This window comes from Gavialis gangeticus, unplaced genomic scaffold (genome assembly GCF_001723915.1).
Source record: "Gavialis gangeticus isolate Ggan-Ray unplaced genomic scaffold, GavGan_comp1, whole genome shotgun sequence".
Lineage (NCBI taxonomy): Eukaryota > Metazoa > Chordata > Crocodylia > Gavialidae > Gavialis > Gavialis gangeticus.
The window spans coordinates 11,588,627-11,604,377 of record NW_017729000.1 but is presented as its reverse complement, the minus strand read 5'-3'; the positions used below and the strand labels follow the sequence as shown (position 1 = coordinate 11,604,377).

General features: G+C 49.1%; 1 protein-coding gene across 2 annotated transcripts in view; it reads left to right on the top strand.

Moving 5' to 3' along the window:
• The window catches only part of CATSPER3 (cation channel sperm associated 3), a 33,598-nt gene extending 19,451 nt beyond the window's left edge, over positions 1-14,147 (top strand). The window contains exons 8-9 of one of the 2 annotated variants that reach the window (XR_002095472.1): positions 13,083-13,360; positions 13,926-14,147. Coding sequence is in view for 1 of the 2 variants with exons in the window: in XM_019506263.1 (XP_019361808.1) it covers positions 13,083-13,146 (64 nt within the window). In the remaining variant the exon portion in view is untranslated. Of the gene's footprint in view, positions 1-13,082 lie in introns of both variants that reach the window. The other variant, XM_019506263.1, reaches the window with a different exon arrangement.
• Positions 14,148-15,751: the final 1,604 nt, after the last annotated feature.

The window sequence follows — 15,751 nt, the reverse complement described above, 5'->3', positions numbered from 1 at the left end:
AGTTTGAATGCAGAGTCAACCTTTGTATGGTCCCTAGGAGTTTTTTTTTTTTTTTTAAATAAAAAAACCCTATTATATAATAGTTATATATTATATATACTGACTATTATATTATATATACTGACTATTAATAATCAGCTGGAGCTAAAGGAGGTTTGTCCATCTTGAATTAATATGCATCCGTAGATAAAAGATACAAGGTGCACATGCTAATGAAACAGGGGCATCTGGGCACAGGAAGACCTGATCCAGCCACCTTGATATTAAGGGAAGGACTCTCAGAGATTTTAACGGGCTGTGGGTTGGTCCTGGTTGTGATGCATCACATTGCCTGTAACCCTGGTTTTCTTTACTGCCACGGTGACCACACACATTGTGATATGTGAAAACCCTCCGTGCTTATCGGACAGTCGTGCAGCCTGCTTGTCTATAGATCCACAGAGCCTGGCACGTGTTGGCGGGCTTGGTGCAAGAGAGATCTCTGCTGTCGCGTGCAGGTAAAATGATGGCGACTCGCCCCAAGGGCAGCGTTGACCTGCAGGTGAACGTCTTGAGGGTGGGTTTCTGTGTCTAGGTGGCGTCATCTGAACGGCGGTAAACTTTGCAGCATGGGGAGATGCCAGATGTCTGAAGGCACATGCTGTATTGCTGAAATCACAAAGAAGGCAGCATTGAAAGGTTTCCGTCTCATCACCTTAAGGTCTGAATACCAGTAACGTCTGACTTTGAAATGCAGGCAATCACGTACTACAGGAAGGAAGAATGGCCCAGTGATTCGGCACCAGTTTGGGCTTAGGGGAACCAGAGGCAGTTCTTCGCTCTGCCATATGCTTCCTGGATGACCTTAGGGGGACTCTCTAAGCTTCACTTCCGCCTCTGTGATGGGAGAGGATGCTTCACAGGGGTGTTATGCATTAAAGCCTGTGACGTGTTCAGACACTGTAAAGTACTAGGGGGTCATATAAGTACCCAGGTGCCCAAGATGCACACCATAAAGCATGTAAAACCTATAAAATGTGCTGCCAGCTCCAGCTGTGATTTGGTACCTCATGAAAACAGACCCCTTAGATGGGAGCTATTTATTGGCAAACACTTTGCATTTATCACTGATCAGCTGTGCTCCACTGTCAGTGCAGCAAGACAAGCATTGGCCTTGGCAGCCAGCTGGCCGTCTGTTGAAGGGAGGCTGGCCTGCTGCTCCATCAGCCTTGCTCATACAGGCCTGAGCCTCTCTCGCGATGTGTCGGAGTATGCTGCGCGGATCCGCGTCCGCACGCCACAGGGCGGGGAAACACAGATAAGCTCTTGGGATAAAGCAGGCCTGCGACCAAACCCTTGGGTGTTGGGGTGCCCCCAGAGATGCACCGTAGCTTTCCGTGAACTTATCAGTCCCCCACTCTGCTGAATGGGTACGCCCAGTTATTAATGTGCCCAGAAATCCTGATTTACCGCAGGCACTTCAGTAAAGCCACAGAAAAACAGGAGGGTTCATTACGAGGGAGAACAAATGGTGTGAGAAAGAAAAAGGGATCGTGCGCTTTGAAAACAAAGTGGACTAAATCCGTACCCTAGCTCAGCCTCCCGCCTGTCCCTCGTACAAATGCCCATGGCAATCTCCTGCGATCAAGCTCCCCAGGCACAGCCAGCTCCCTCCACCGGGGACATTGCCTCGTAGGGAGCCTCCTCTCTCGCTGACCCCCGATGGCCGCTGTCTCCAGACCTTCGCCCCGGTCCCCCGCACGACTGGCAGGGAAGCCAGAGACACTTCTAGAGTTTCTGCCCGTGCACCTGTGCCATGGCCTCAGCCCGGTCTCAAGGGAGGGAGGTGTTTTTGCACTCTGCAAGGGTGTGCCAGGTGAGAATGCGACCTGCTGGTCCAGACTTTACCCTGGCTGTATGTCTTTGGTGGACCTGGCCGTCGGCTCCTTTTGGCATCTCCCTGCCTGACTAGCACTTCAGACAACTTCATGCCATGTACCGTGCTGCACGGGCACAGATAGGGTCAGGATCTGGGCTCTAAAGTCCCTGCTCTTCAGCCTCTGGATGTCTTGGAGCCATCTAGGTCAGCTCAAAGGAGACCAGTGCAAGCTTTCATCCGGACTTCGATCCACACCTCCGGAGAGGTCCCGGCAACACATTTCCTCCTCAGGCATTTTTCATTCTTGCTCCTTCTGCGTATGGCTGGGACTGGGAAGAACCCTGAGAAAAGCTATTACCAGGGTAGGCCAAATCCAGGCACTCACTCCAGCTGCTTTGGGTGGCTTTGGGGATGAAAAATGGTTAGGGAACCTTTAGGGGAAACCCTGGGATGGCATCAAGACCGAGGAGCAGCTCTCTTGTCCGCTCAAGGGCCGGCGGCGAGTGCGGGGGGTACATCGTGGGAGGAAGGGTGTCTGGGGGTATGTCTAGACCCTGCTAACACCCGGCTGCTGGCATGGCTCTCAGAGACAACCAGCAGATGCTGCAAAGCAAAACCACTGTCATCTCTCCGACTCCCGGAGCTGGGCCATGAGCTTCGTCTAGCCCCAGCCAGGGCTGCTGCTTCTGAACCGTTCTGCTCCGGGCAGCAGGGGGAAAAGGCCAAACTCTGAAGACGATGCTCTAGGGAGGTCAGTCTGGAGAGGGAGGAGACCAGCTCCAAAAATGTAGCTGGATTGTGCCAGTTTCTCCGTTTTGTGCTGTTTGGAGTCATTTTTTTTTACTGTGCAGCTGCTGCGAGGCTCCAGCTGTGACCATTCGATCAGTCCCGTGATGAGCGAGGACAGCGTGGTGCCTTGTCAGCCTCACCGCCAGGCGCTCAGCTCCTTCCACGCGTCATCGGGTCACTCCGCAACGTGCAAATATTTAAAAGTCGTCTCCAATGCACACCCCGCTGAACCACTTGATAGGCATGCAGCAGAGCAGCAACCCGGGCTGCAGGGCTGCTGGGCCCGATACTGCAAACCTAGTCACATGAGGGGGGTAGGACCAGGCCCAAGGACATAAGAGGAAAAGGCAAGGACTGTATTTATGGGGGGATGGCAAAATTGCATCCTTGCTACTCTCTCATTGTATTATTATTCTGGAAGGTGTTAACAGCTGCCTTGAAGCGTGTCTTTGATTTGCAGACCGATTGCAGCAGTGGGTGTGTTCAGCACTCTTCATTCAGGCCTGGTGCAAAACGCCATCAACTGACCTTCTGCATAGCGATAGCTGGAAAAAGAGACGCCATCACCCAATGCACGCGCCCTCATGAGAAGGCCGGAGCCGAAGCTAAGCCAAGGGGGCTTTGTGCCCACCCCGGGCTTTGTGCGGGCCACATTTTGCCCACCCCTGACTTATGAGTATGGGATCAGATCTGCAAAGGATGGCTTTGGCCTTGTGAAACCCTTCCCTGACTAGCAAAGTATTGCCTGGGTTTCAGCAATTCTTGTTTTTCTTTATTAGACCGGGACCCCAGACAAAGTCCTGACTCTGGTGTTCAGAGCTAGGATCCAAAACCTGGGCCCGTTTCTCGCCCTAGCACCCAGCAAGACTTTTTTCAGCCAGTTTTGACCTGATGAAACTTGGTCAGTGATAGAAAAATAGGACGTGCTCAGCAGAGCGATCTTCAGATGTTTATCAAATGTCCGTGTATGAAACTTCATTTGGATTGGGGTAAATCCAAACTAGCTTGAAACAAGTCAGTGGGGGCATGCCATTGTAAAGCCAGGCAGAAGAAGAGGACGATGAGACCCCTTTTCTGTCCGCTTATGCTTATGAATTTTACTCAGCAGCAAAACCATTCATATAGCAACGTCAAAGCCCGGGATGGACAGGGGTGGTTCCAGGCTTGTTCTATGAAATAAGTGAGCTAGATCCATTGTAAAGACAAAGACATGGACGTGGGCCTTGCTTGAGGTTACACCGCAGGTCAGGGACAGAGCAAGTGTAAGGACAGGAGTCCTTGTTTTGATTCGCTCCGCTGTGCTGCCTGGCTAAATATAAAACCCTGCTGATAAATGTGAAAATCAGCTGTGCGTCTATAAACCCAGTTACATTAAACCCAGTTTAAGTGCAAGCTGTTTATGTCTCAGACTCAAACTGAAGGTCAAAGCAGAACTTCCCTAACCCCGGCCCGCGCGCGCTCCAAGCTGCTGAAGCCACAGTTGTGACCATCTAGAGAGCGAAGCAGAAAGTGCTCACTTCAGATATGGCCCTTCTCCAGACAGTCATTGCAGACTCTTGCTCTCTTTGTAGCGCAGCCGTTTAGAAAAATATTGCAGAATTTAAACAGTACGAGGAAAAATCATTTTAATTCACTGCTGTTTACATAGCGATGGGAGCGTGTAAGGTTTTGCATGACTATTATGAAGACTTGGAGCTGGCATGTTACAGTTATTGCCTCGTCCTGAGAACATAAAACTAATTCTGGAGCACCCAGGGCTGGTGAACCAAATGTCAGCCTCAGCTCTCTATTTTTAGGGAGCGATGACCTAACGGGGAGGGTCGATGCCATTGCTCGCCGTGTTATACGCTGCGGACATATTTCAGCATCACTCATCCGCATGTTGCTTGCCCATTGCTGCTGCGGTATTGAAGCCTGGCTTTCACAACTGCCTGGTGGCTCCAGATGCCTCCGGTTCAGGCTGCCCAACTTGCAAGGTCCCAGGGGGGCCTGAGCTGCAGTAAGTGCTGAGCACCTACTCTGGGGCGATCGGTTCCCTGTAAGGTGTGCCTGGATGAGCGCCCAATATCACCCGCCAGTGTTGCAGATCTTGGCCAACTTGTTTAGGGGGCCTGCTGATCCTGTGCTTTATGCTCATGTAAATCGGACCTTGCCCCACTGAAGTGGAGGTGATAGCAGCATATGTTAGAAGAGGATCGGGCTTTGGGTAATAAGCACATAGACTATGCAAATGTCTGGCTTACTTTTTAACTAGGGGAGGAAATGAGGATGAGCGCTTCCAAGCAGCACGTTCGGCAGGTATTAACGTGCCATGCGGTGTCTGGCCACCTGCAACAAGCATCCTTGCACACCTCAACGCGAAGACTCCAACGCCGTTTTACTAGTGTATCGCACAGCGGGGACTTCTACCTATAAAACTGCTCTTAATTACTTCCTAAGTTATTAAGTGAGGTGATGCTGATTTTATTCTATAACCCACTAGGGTTTTCTTCTTTTCCTACAATGCTCTGCTCCAAACCTCCCTCTATCCACACATGCACATGCAAAGCTTGGAGCTCATCGCGGGGCAGATTCACTTCACACCTCAATGTGACTTCTACAACTGCACGAGCCATTTCACAGGCCCATGAGTTTTGCACGTGCACTATTTCCAACTGGGTTGTTGGGCACACAGAAACTCAGTTTTGCTTCTGTGCATGTCAGCTGGGTAGTGAGATGCTCATGCAAAAGTAGCTTAGCAAACTAGCTGCTTGGGAGCTGAGTCCAAGGAGCCAGGTTTTAAAAGGAAATTATCTCCCATTTAGTTTGGGCCTAAATGAAGAGCTCAAGGGGTCAGCACCCACCAGCTCCCTACCTCATCCTATCGATATTGTTTATAGTACTTCTGATCCTGCCAAGCCCTGGTTTGGTTGGTGCATTTGAAGGGTGACACTGGAGCTACAAGTGTTTGTAAGAACATGAATAAAATGAGAACTGATCCCCGCTGAACACCAGCACAAGTTCTGGATGCTTTTAAGTTTTCCCTTGAAGCTCGCATGTTCTTATAGCTGTGATGAGAATAGTCCCCGCACCTCGCTGCATGTCAGATCGGGTCCACGGAAACCACAGCACCGCACGGCACAGCGCACAGCGCTGATATTACAGTTGCCATAAACGCACAGAAACTGAAATACTGTTTCCGTCTACTCTTCAAGCTACACCTTTCACCCCAAATGATAAAGAAAAATAAAACCAAGTCGGTGCTACTGGGTGACCAACTTTCTTACTGGATCCAGTTTGAAGAAAGAGGCTGCTAATCTGATCTCATAAATTGAAACAAAAACCCTCCAAACTTGCAATAGCTGAAAGTCAACATTTAAGAAAAGTTAACTCAGGAGAGTAAAGAAGTCACAAAAACATATGCCGATTGCCACTGAAGGGATGCCATGTTTTGGGTTGTTTAGCGGCCTCTGGAGATATCCCGATACCAAGTCTTCCATAAAGTGACGGGTGTGCAGAACCACGGTTTATGTCAACTTTATCATGTGATAGTGGCTGCGGAGAAAGTAGTTTGAAGTGTTTACTTCCACTCTCTGCATCAGTGGCTCCATCTTAAATGGCCAGGCAAGATAATAATAGACATTTGCAGCAAAACCCAGCAATTATCCTCAGTGGCCCTGGTTTGCTTCTGGCCATTGTTTTTTTATGGGCATGTCATTGAGATGGAAGATGAAAGAATTAAACAGCCTATTTACCAAGGAATGCAGTTTGGTGAGCATGTGGTTGCTGACCACAAACCATTATAGGATGACTAACAGCAGATGTAGGCAGTTCATCCAGCCAATCATCATAAGGACCTACCTGGAGAGTCATTCAGGTGACATTTAAGTGGCAAGGAGCCCAGATCCTGCTGGGATTTGCCTGGAGGATGAGGCAAGTGACACCAAATCTAGCACAGAAATTTGACGTTGCAAAGACCTGTTGGATCATCTGGTCCAGCCTCCCTCCCAGCGCAGGCTGTAGCCCTTAGTGAGATGCTGCAGTTGAGCTAAAACTAAGAACAGAGTACTTTCAAGGTCAACATCCTGTGACCGTGAACCAGTTTCTTTTTGACAGTTTTACTGACAACTTCAGCTATAATTAACATAGAGAGGGAAGAAACCTCAGTAGGAAAATTCACTCATTGACAAGGCCTGCAGAGGCAAGTTCGAGGGAGATTAAACAACCAAGAAATGTGTGTGTGCATGAAGGGTTGCAGGCGAACCAGGAGCAATTCCACTTGATGCAGTTTTCATAGATTTCATAGACATTAGGGCTGGAAGGGACCTTGCATGATCACCCGGTCCATCCCCCCGCCCAAGGGGCAGGACGTCAGCTGGGGTCAGATGATCCCAGCAAGATAGGCATCCAAGCAGTTCTTAACGGTATCCAGGGTAGGTGCGTGCATCACGTTTTGGGGGAGTCTGCTCCAGGCTGTGGAGACTCAGACAGTAAAGTAGTTTTTTCTAACGTCCAGTCTAAAATGGTCTTCCAGCAGTTTGTGACCATTAGACCTTGTCTTCCCTCGGGGTGCCCTGGTGAACAGACGTTCTCCCAGTTCCTGATGCGCCCCCCTTATGTACTTATAAGCTGCCACCAAGCCCCCCCCGAGCCTTCTCCTCTCCAGGCTGAACAGCCCCATGCCTCAGCCGCTGCTCATAAGGCCTGTTCTCCTGCCCTCCTGCCCTCTAATACGTGTCGCTCTCCTCTGGACTCTCTCAAGCTTCTCCATTTCTTTTCTGAAGTGTGAAGCCCAGACCTGGACGCAGTACTCCAGCTGTGGCCTCACCAAGCCCGAGTAAAGTAACATTATCCAGATGTAAAGCCAGCATGTGAGGAGACCCAGTCCTAGAGTCCCGAGATCTGATAATCAGGTTAACAAGTGGTGATTTTTTTTTAATGCAAAAGCTTTGCAGACAATCACCTTTTCCTTTGCTCCGGGGACAGTAACAAGTTCCACAGCCGGGTTCTCTGCTCCTCGCCACGCAGCAATGCAACGGTCCTTTGGAGAGCTGGGTTGTTACAAAGCTGTGTTATTGCTATGAAGCGAGGTTAAAAACCCACCTTAAAAGCAATGCAACCAGCAACAGAATCTCTTCCCACTGCTGCCCATAGTGACATGCAGTGATTTCAGGAGTTTTATTGACTTAGCTCATAGGGGGTGGAATTGCTTTTCCTCTGTGTTTCATTTTTAAACCCAGCCTTCTATTTTGCATCCAAAATTTGGCACCTGAAAGTTGGGTCCTCTGCGTCTGTGCTTAAACACGACAAAGAAGTAAATGCTCAAGCCTTTGGAAACTTCCCGTATGAGATCAGCTGGGATCACAACCACCAAGAAATGAAGTGGCAAGAATTTTCCTGCTGATGTGGAGAAATGCCTCGTCCTGGGGAACGCTGCGCCAGGTGGACGCACGAAGAACTGATTGTCCGCTGTTTTAGGAGGGGGGGGCATGGAAAAGTATTTGCAAATGGTCCATGTTTCTCTGAGTTCCCATTCAGGTGGAAGTTTGTGAAATGCTACAAAAATATCACCGGGCAAAACATTGGGCTTGGAGAAGGGAATGTTTATAGGTCACCTTTCAGGCAAGCACTGCCCTGTTTCTTGGGTGCTGGGCTTGAGAGGAAAATCATCCCACAGTGCAAAGAGAAGGGCATGCCACGAATGGTTAAGCGGCTAGGCGATCAGCGTGGTGGTGGTGCGGCAGGGAAGGGACCTCTGGGGATGAAGTCCGGTGACTTCCTGCTGGATCACAGGCACTTTTCTAGTCTCAGAAAATTGCTATATCCCAGCAGGGCTGGGCCAGAGTCCTGCTAAGCCGGTCTGCTCCAGAGGCCAGTGTGACAGGGAGCAACATCGTGGGACAGTGCGAAATGCAGTTGTGCTGTGTATTGCTCTGGTGCCAGGTCTTACGGAGTCTGCAGTAACCGAGATGTCTTTCTGTGCAGTGAGAATCCCGTTTCCTTCACAAATGCATGCTTCAGTTCTGCGGGCACTGACTGCTGTCCCCCAGCTGCCCCCGAGACCGAGCGTCCCAGCGGAGCCCTGAGCCAAGCAGGGTGGGGAAAGGCTCTCCGAGACATTTGGGTGGTGGAGCAGAGGTCCCACCCAACGGCTCCCGCAGGAGGAGACTCCTGAATTGTGTGGACCTGCCCATGAGTCTGACTGGAGGAGCGGAGATCATGGCATGGCTTTTAATGGCCAAGGCAACATCGGGAGCTGGTTAAAAACGTGCTGATTTCCTTGAGGGCCAGTCTGAAAAGCGTGAGCAAGATAGAGACTCTTGCAGCCCGTATTTCTGGCTCGACCCTTCGGAGATGTCACCAGGACCTGCCTAGGAAGGCTCAGGCAATGGCTGTTCGCCCTAAGCTCCAGGGTGGGTCTGGGAGCGGATGTGACCTGGAGTCAGCCGCCTGGCTGGAGCATGCAGGGAAATAAGCAGAGGTGGCAGAAAATTAAACAGCAACCTGCTGGGTGAAAGCCAGAGGCCTGGCAGTGGGAAACACTTACAAGGTGGGAGTCAGTTAATCTGCTCCCAGCAATGCTGATCCGCAGGCTGTAAAAGCAGCTGCACAATAAATGGGCAGCAGCAGGTGGAGTGGGTGAACCCAAGGCCACGGTAACGTGTCCAGTGAGCCATTAAACGCAGCCAGGAGCCTTTGTTATACAGGCAGAGCTGCATCTTGCAGAGGTGTTTGTCTGGCTGAGCATCCAGATCACCCCCCCTGCAGATGGCTCTTGAAAGCAAGACCCAAGTGGACGGCAGGACAGCGTTTGGGGGGTGCCACAGAACAAAAGCTGAGCTGAAAGGACTCAGGGTAACAGATTCTCCTGGGCAGCGTTTGTGCCAGATTGGGACCCTTGCATTGTTTGTTCTCAGCTGGGATGGTTGTCAGGTGAGGGAACCCAACAAGGTGAGACCAGCATTACTGTAGCGCCTGGAAGGGCCTAGCTCCATTGCGCTAGGTGCTGTACGTACAATTAAAACAGAACGGCTTCTGTTCCCAGAGTTTGCGTCTGAGGATTAGACAAGGGGGAAAAAAAAGTGAGTGGTGGCAGCAGGGGAGCAGTGAAATCACTATGATCAGCTTAAAAGTGGTCCCGGCACAACAGCTACATACTCACTGCTAAGCTTTCTGTGGGTATCGCTATGGAGCGGAGCGCTAAGCCCAGCGAAGTGCTCTCTGGGGTTGTTATTGGGTCTCTTCCCATGCAGCAGGGTGGCTGGGGCAAATGTGTGAAGCTGCTGCTGGAGGTAGGAACGTGCCTGCTTATTGGTAATGCTGCAGGACCAGGTTCATCAGTGCCATAGCAATGGCAGCTGATGCCTTATACAGCTGGACAGGCAGGCATCATTCTCCCCAGTGGACAGAGTGGGAAAGCTGAGCCCCAGTGCAGGTGAATAACGGAGACAGACAGATGTCTGTCATCCCAGTCAGCAGCTAGGCTTGACTTTAAGGGTATTTTGGTACCCGAGGAGGCTGGCTGGTGCCTAGTCAAACCTCGCAGGAGCTTAACTCCCATTAAAATAGTCTAGTTAGGGAGTCTTTCTCTGAGAGCGGACAGTGCCAGCTACTGCAGAAGTAGGTGCATGAGCAGTGGGCTTTGGATGCCTTTGCTGTTACAGACTCCATTGCGTATATGTTGCCTGCTATTCCCATTGCAATAAATGGGTGTGAGATTGTAAAGTCATTGGAGCTACACCAGGGAATGACGGGAGGAGTGGGTAAGGAAGGCAGGAGTACATGGGAGCGGGTATTGCCTGGGAAGGAAGATGGCTTTGGAGTGACCTGGAGGGATTTGGTTTCTGATGTTTTCAGGAGGTGTGGAAAGGGAGTGTCTGCAGAGCAGGACAGCCGCATGGGGAGTTCAGTGCTCACCCCAGCCGTATGTTTCTTGAGCCTTGAAGCACGTTTGTGTTCAGCTGAAGTGGGGTGCTTTGCATATTGACCCTAGCCATGCCTGATGCAGAACCTCCTCAACAGCAGGTCGTGTGGCACAGGAGAGGGGAGTCTGCACGAACAAAGGTCCCGGCATCATCTGTGTCCCTGGGTAAGGGAGACAGTTGTTTTACTTGTATAGTCACCATCACCGGGGCCTTGGTACTTTATAGACCAACAGCAAAATATGAACCCTGCCCAGAGGATCCTGCAGATCAACCTCTCCAGAAGCAGACGTTGGGGATGGACAGTGGCAATACGGGGTGAGCATTGCAAGGCCCAAGGGTGACATGGGCTACCTCTGATGGCTCTTCTGGATTAGGTTGTTTCCTTTGCAAACCAATGTCCAACTTCCAGAGCAGAGGGAGAGAGGCCAAGATAGGGGCTTGTGGTGAAAAACAGTTGAAAGGACTGAGTCTGGAACAGGTGATGGAGGTTGTTTGGCCTGCAGGAGAGGAGACACACCCGGCTGTAGGAGATGACACAGTAAAAGGCGAGGAGAGTAATGGAGCACTCAGGGGAGCAGAGCTATTTTTGAGAGGGTACAAGAAAGCCAGCACTCAGATACAAGCCAAGGCAGGGCCATGTAGAGCCTTGAAAGGACGGGTGAGAGGAGTCTAACCCTGGTTCCCATGAAGACAGGACAGTGATGAGAAGACTTGAGGATTGGGGTGTGATGCTGGCCATGGAAGACGTCTAAAGCGATAAAAAACTGGACTCAGTAACTGTATTTGGGTGTAGCTTTTATTCCAGAGGTGGGCCTGACCCCAAATCCCAGAGCCCAGCACACCCAAGCAGCGGAAAGTCCCATTGACTCCAAGTTCAGGGCTCACAGTCACCTCTTACTTTGCCCAGTGAATTCGTCTCCCAGAAGCCTCCCTCACTTCGTCTTCTGGAGGCATCCAGGGCCCAAACTGAGCTGGAGCTCAGGGAAACTGTTTCCCTTGTTAAAATAAATGCAAGGGTTTAATACATACCAGGAAAGAAAGGATAGGGAGTTCTCCTTGTTAAATATTTACTGGTCAAGCCCTGCTGAGGACTCACCTGGAGGAATCCAGCCGTAGCTCGCTCTTTCCACTCTGAACGAGAAACTGCCCGGCGGAGTCAGAGTGAGATGAAGGGACAGAGTTGGGTATCTTCTGCCCCCCAAACCAGGGCAAAGCTGTGTAATGATGCTGAATAACACAGGTGCCAACTGGGAGCTTGCCTGGGGAAAGTCTGCAGATGTAGAAGTTTGCCCTCGCAGATCGGCAGACTCAGACCCCCAAGGCAGACAGGGACAGGATAACTGTAAGCAAACAGGGCAAGCCACTTCAGTGAGCCAAAAGGAAAATAAAAAATATCATTCATTTATGTAAAGTGTCATGAAAAAGGTGGGCAGGGACACTTTACCTTCATTGCTGTCTTTTATAAGGTACTGGTGGCCTTTTGGAGGCACGTACGTGGCTAATTGTAATGAGTGGTATCCTTTCCATTGTGGTTTACTCCATTTGGTAGTGGTGTTTACAGTAATTTTACATGTCAAAATGGGGGATTATCTCCATTTCAGCTGGGTGTTCCTTCCACTTCCTGATGGGGTTTTAAGCTAAGTAATCTTGCATCAAGTAACCTTTTTGGACATGGCAAGTGCATGTTTAACAAGAGAAGTAGGGATTATGTTGAGTCAAGCTGTATTGTTTCGTGACCTTATTATTTTTTCTAAAGCATTCTTAAGAGAAAAGCATGATATCGGATGTGTAACATGTGCACGCATGCCACACAAGTCCCCTATTGACCAGGTGTTTCGAGAAACATGCATGAGTTGTAAGCTACTGGGATGCATTAATTGTGGATTTTGCAAGATCATTCAATGATGTACATAATGCCATGGATACTATTTACAAGGGAAAATAGATATATGAAGTTTATACTCAATTCAGCTATTCCAGAGCACACCAATTGTTAGAGATAAACAACAGCCAGGGCACTTAAGCTGATACTTAACTTTAAGCACGTACTTAGCGCTGAGTTCAATAGAGCATTAACACACTTCTTGCTGAGTAAAGACGATCTTAAGTATATCCTAATATCCAAGCATGTGCCTAAGTGCGTGGTTGAATTTGGGCCAACATTTCACTTCTCCTCGGACACCTTAACGTATTTTTAGTTGTAGTTGCCATCTAGTAGAATAAATGAAATTGTCTCTCTCCTTCCTTACTAGGGTCCCTTTGGATACATCTCTTTAATGATTGCTTTTCCTGAATTTCCATAATTTTAACATTTAAGGACTGAAAATGAACCTAAAGATCACACTTTTAACCACGTGGGGATCCTGCAGCTCTCATTAGTCTTTTGCTGCTTGATTATACGTTGATTTTAGGATCAGACCAGGTTACTAGTTGTCTGTCTCTCTATTGTTATAAATCTAGTTTTCCATAATATTTTACTTGTTGGTCCATGGGGGAAAATGTTCCTTTATTGTGTTTCTTCTTTTCAACAGGGCATCACCTGTGTTGGGGGCATCAGGCATAGGCATGTTAGGAGAGAGCACTTCCCACAGCTAACGGCATCCTTTATGTTATATTTTGCTGCAAGAAGAGGAAGCATGAACGATGGGCTTGAGCTAGCAGGTCCCCCAAGTGCCCCTTGAACCTCAGCTGGAGCTCTGCACTGAGTCTAGGCAGTTTCTAAAGTGGCTTTTGAGTCTGGCTCTGCGGTGCGTCCCGTCACCTGGCACTCATGCCCATCACCGGAAGGACATACATGGAAAAGGCTGAGGTAACCTCCTGTATTATTGGGCATTGTCCTTTCTATCCTACAAAGCCCTTTTAGATGTCCTCCACATGGCAGCTCTGAGCATGTCCTGCCAGGGCACTGGCTCCCCACAACTCAGACTCAAGTTAATGGGAATTGAAGGTGCTCCAGTCCAGGCTGACAAGGCCCATAAACTATCCATGAAAGTCCTTCAGGTCCACCCTGTATTTTCCATGGGCAGGGATCAACTGTTTTCTTAGCTGGCGTTTTTGAAGGAGTTGGATTTGAGAATAGCCTCATGTCGCATAGGTCATGAGCAAGGAGCTGAGAGGAGTTCATGAACTGGGGAAGCCAAAGGTAGATCTGGGCCCCAGCTGCAGACAGGGGACCCGGGACCACGAGCGTCTGAAGTTCAATGATTCTGACTGGGGGTGAAATCCCAGCCCCGTTGAAATGTGGGGGGATTTTGTCAGGCTTGCTTTCACCTTCAGGTTTAGCTTGGGATCCTTGCTTGGGTAGAGAGAGGATGGAGGTACTAACTGGATGGAAACAGCTCGGTTTTACAGGAAATCTTCCCTCCTGTTTCCAGTGCTGCAGTTTGGTTTGCATATCCATTTTGAACATGCCTCGACCTGGAGAGATGTAGATAGATGGTGGCAGGTGCTGGAAAATACCTGCACTCAGAGAAGATCTACTGCTACCGGGGCCACAAAACGAGCATGATAAACCCAAACCCCAACAAACCCAAATACACGCACAGATCAAGCATGTCCTTGTGAAGTCCCTGATTGAATAAAAAAACCCCAAACCAGGAAAGGCCTCAGGGCCTGGGCTCTTGCGCTTGTTTTCTTGCAAGTTACTCTGTTTCTTGGGGGAAAAAAGAAAAGTCCCCAGCAGACCCCAGTACCTGGGGGAGTCCCAGCTTTGGTGTACACTTGTGATTTATGGGGTACTTGTTAAAACCACTTGTTCTTGTCAAAACAAAACAGATTGAAGGGAGCTTGGGAGACGGTCTCCTTCTAGTTGGCACTTCATCATGGCTTCTTACTCTTTCCTAGGTTCTGGAAGTTTACAGTTATATAAAACTTAATGAATCAGTATACTTTAGATTTCCGTCCTAATACATATGGGTTCAATTAACTGTGCCGTTTGCTTATTTAAGCGTTTTCATTAAATTGCTTTACTATATTTTCCCGCAATTGAAAGGCAGCATGGTGGAGATTATGCCATCCGCCACCATCAGTTCTGCAGGGCTTTTTTCTTTGTCCAAACCCACTTTTGTTAGTATAAAAGACCCTTCCCCCCATTGTTTCGCTGCATGCCATGCATTTATTGCATTCTCTCCTACTCCTGATCTATAAATAAAGGGCCTGTGTGGGGGAATCTGTTGCAGCGTCTTTTGTAAACAGCCTTTTACAGAAGAAAGTTGTGCTTTGTTCCCCCCTTCCTCAGCCTGCGCCCACAGTTCCTCCTTGCTCTAGCTCCGCTGCCTGTATTGCACCTTTGAAAGTCCTGCTGCTGAGTTTGTGGGTCTTGCCAAATCACAGCAAAACCCTTTGCCTTTTCTTAAGACCCTACAGGTTTTTTTTACATGGGGAGCTACAAGCATAGCATTGTGAAGTGAGATCCCCACTACTTCTGAGTCGTCACGTCTGGCCTGACGTCCACCTCTGACCTAGCATTTCCCAGTCCCTCTCTCCCACTCAGCTACTGATGCCGGTCGACTTCTGTCCCCTCTGGCTGGTCTAGTTGTTCATTTAAAGTTGCTGAATAGCACCAGGTTTCATCAATAGACCCTAACGGGACTACTCCAGGAGTGGGAGTCTACTAACTTGGAGTAAGTTGGAGTAACAGGGTGGGAACCTGTTCCCTGTGTTTTCTCTGAAATGCCCAGTTGATATAAATTAATGAACGATGATAAATTAGGCCCATTTGACATATGGGAAAACTCATCCTTCTGAAAACGTCTTACGGATTTCATCCCTATGAAATTCTATAGGTCACCGTAGGAATGTAGTTAGGTTTTTATGGAAATGACTTAAAAAACCTATAAAATGGAACACACTATTTATTTGTTTTAAACTCTCATATAGTTTTATTACAGGGATACAACTGTCTGTCATCTTCTCTAAGACAAACTGGAAAAAATGTTACGACAGTGAGTCATCTCTACTAGATCCCATTGGCTTTTCCCTTAAGAGGAGGTCGGGAGACAGTAAGGGACTTGCCCAGAGTCACACGGGAAGTCTGTAGCAGAGCCTGGAGGAGACTTGTCTCTCGGCGTCGCGCCCTCAGGCCTCTGATTGCCAGCGGGGCATAGGGAGGCAGTCGCTTGTGGTCTGTCGCCCACTGGTGATTGAAGTAACTGGAACCTAAAATTTGTAGCGAGGAAAACCCACATGTAATCAAACAACC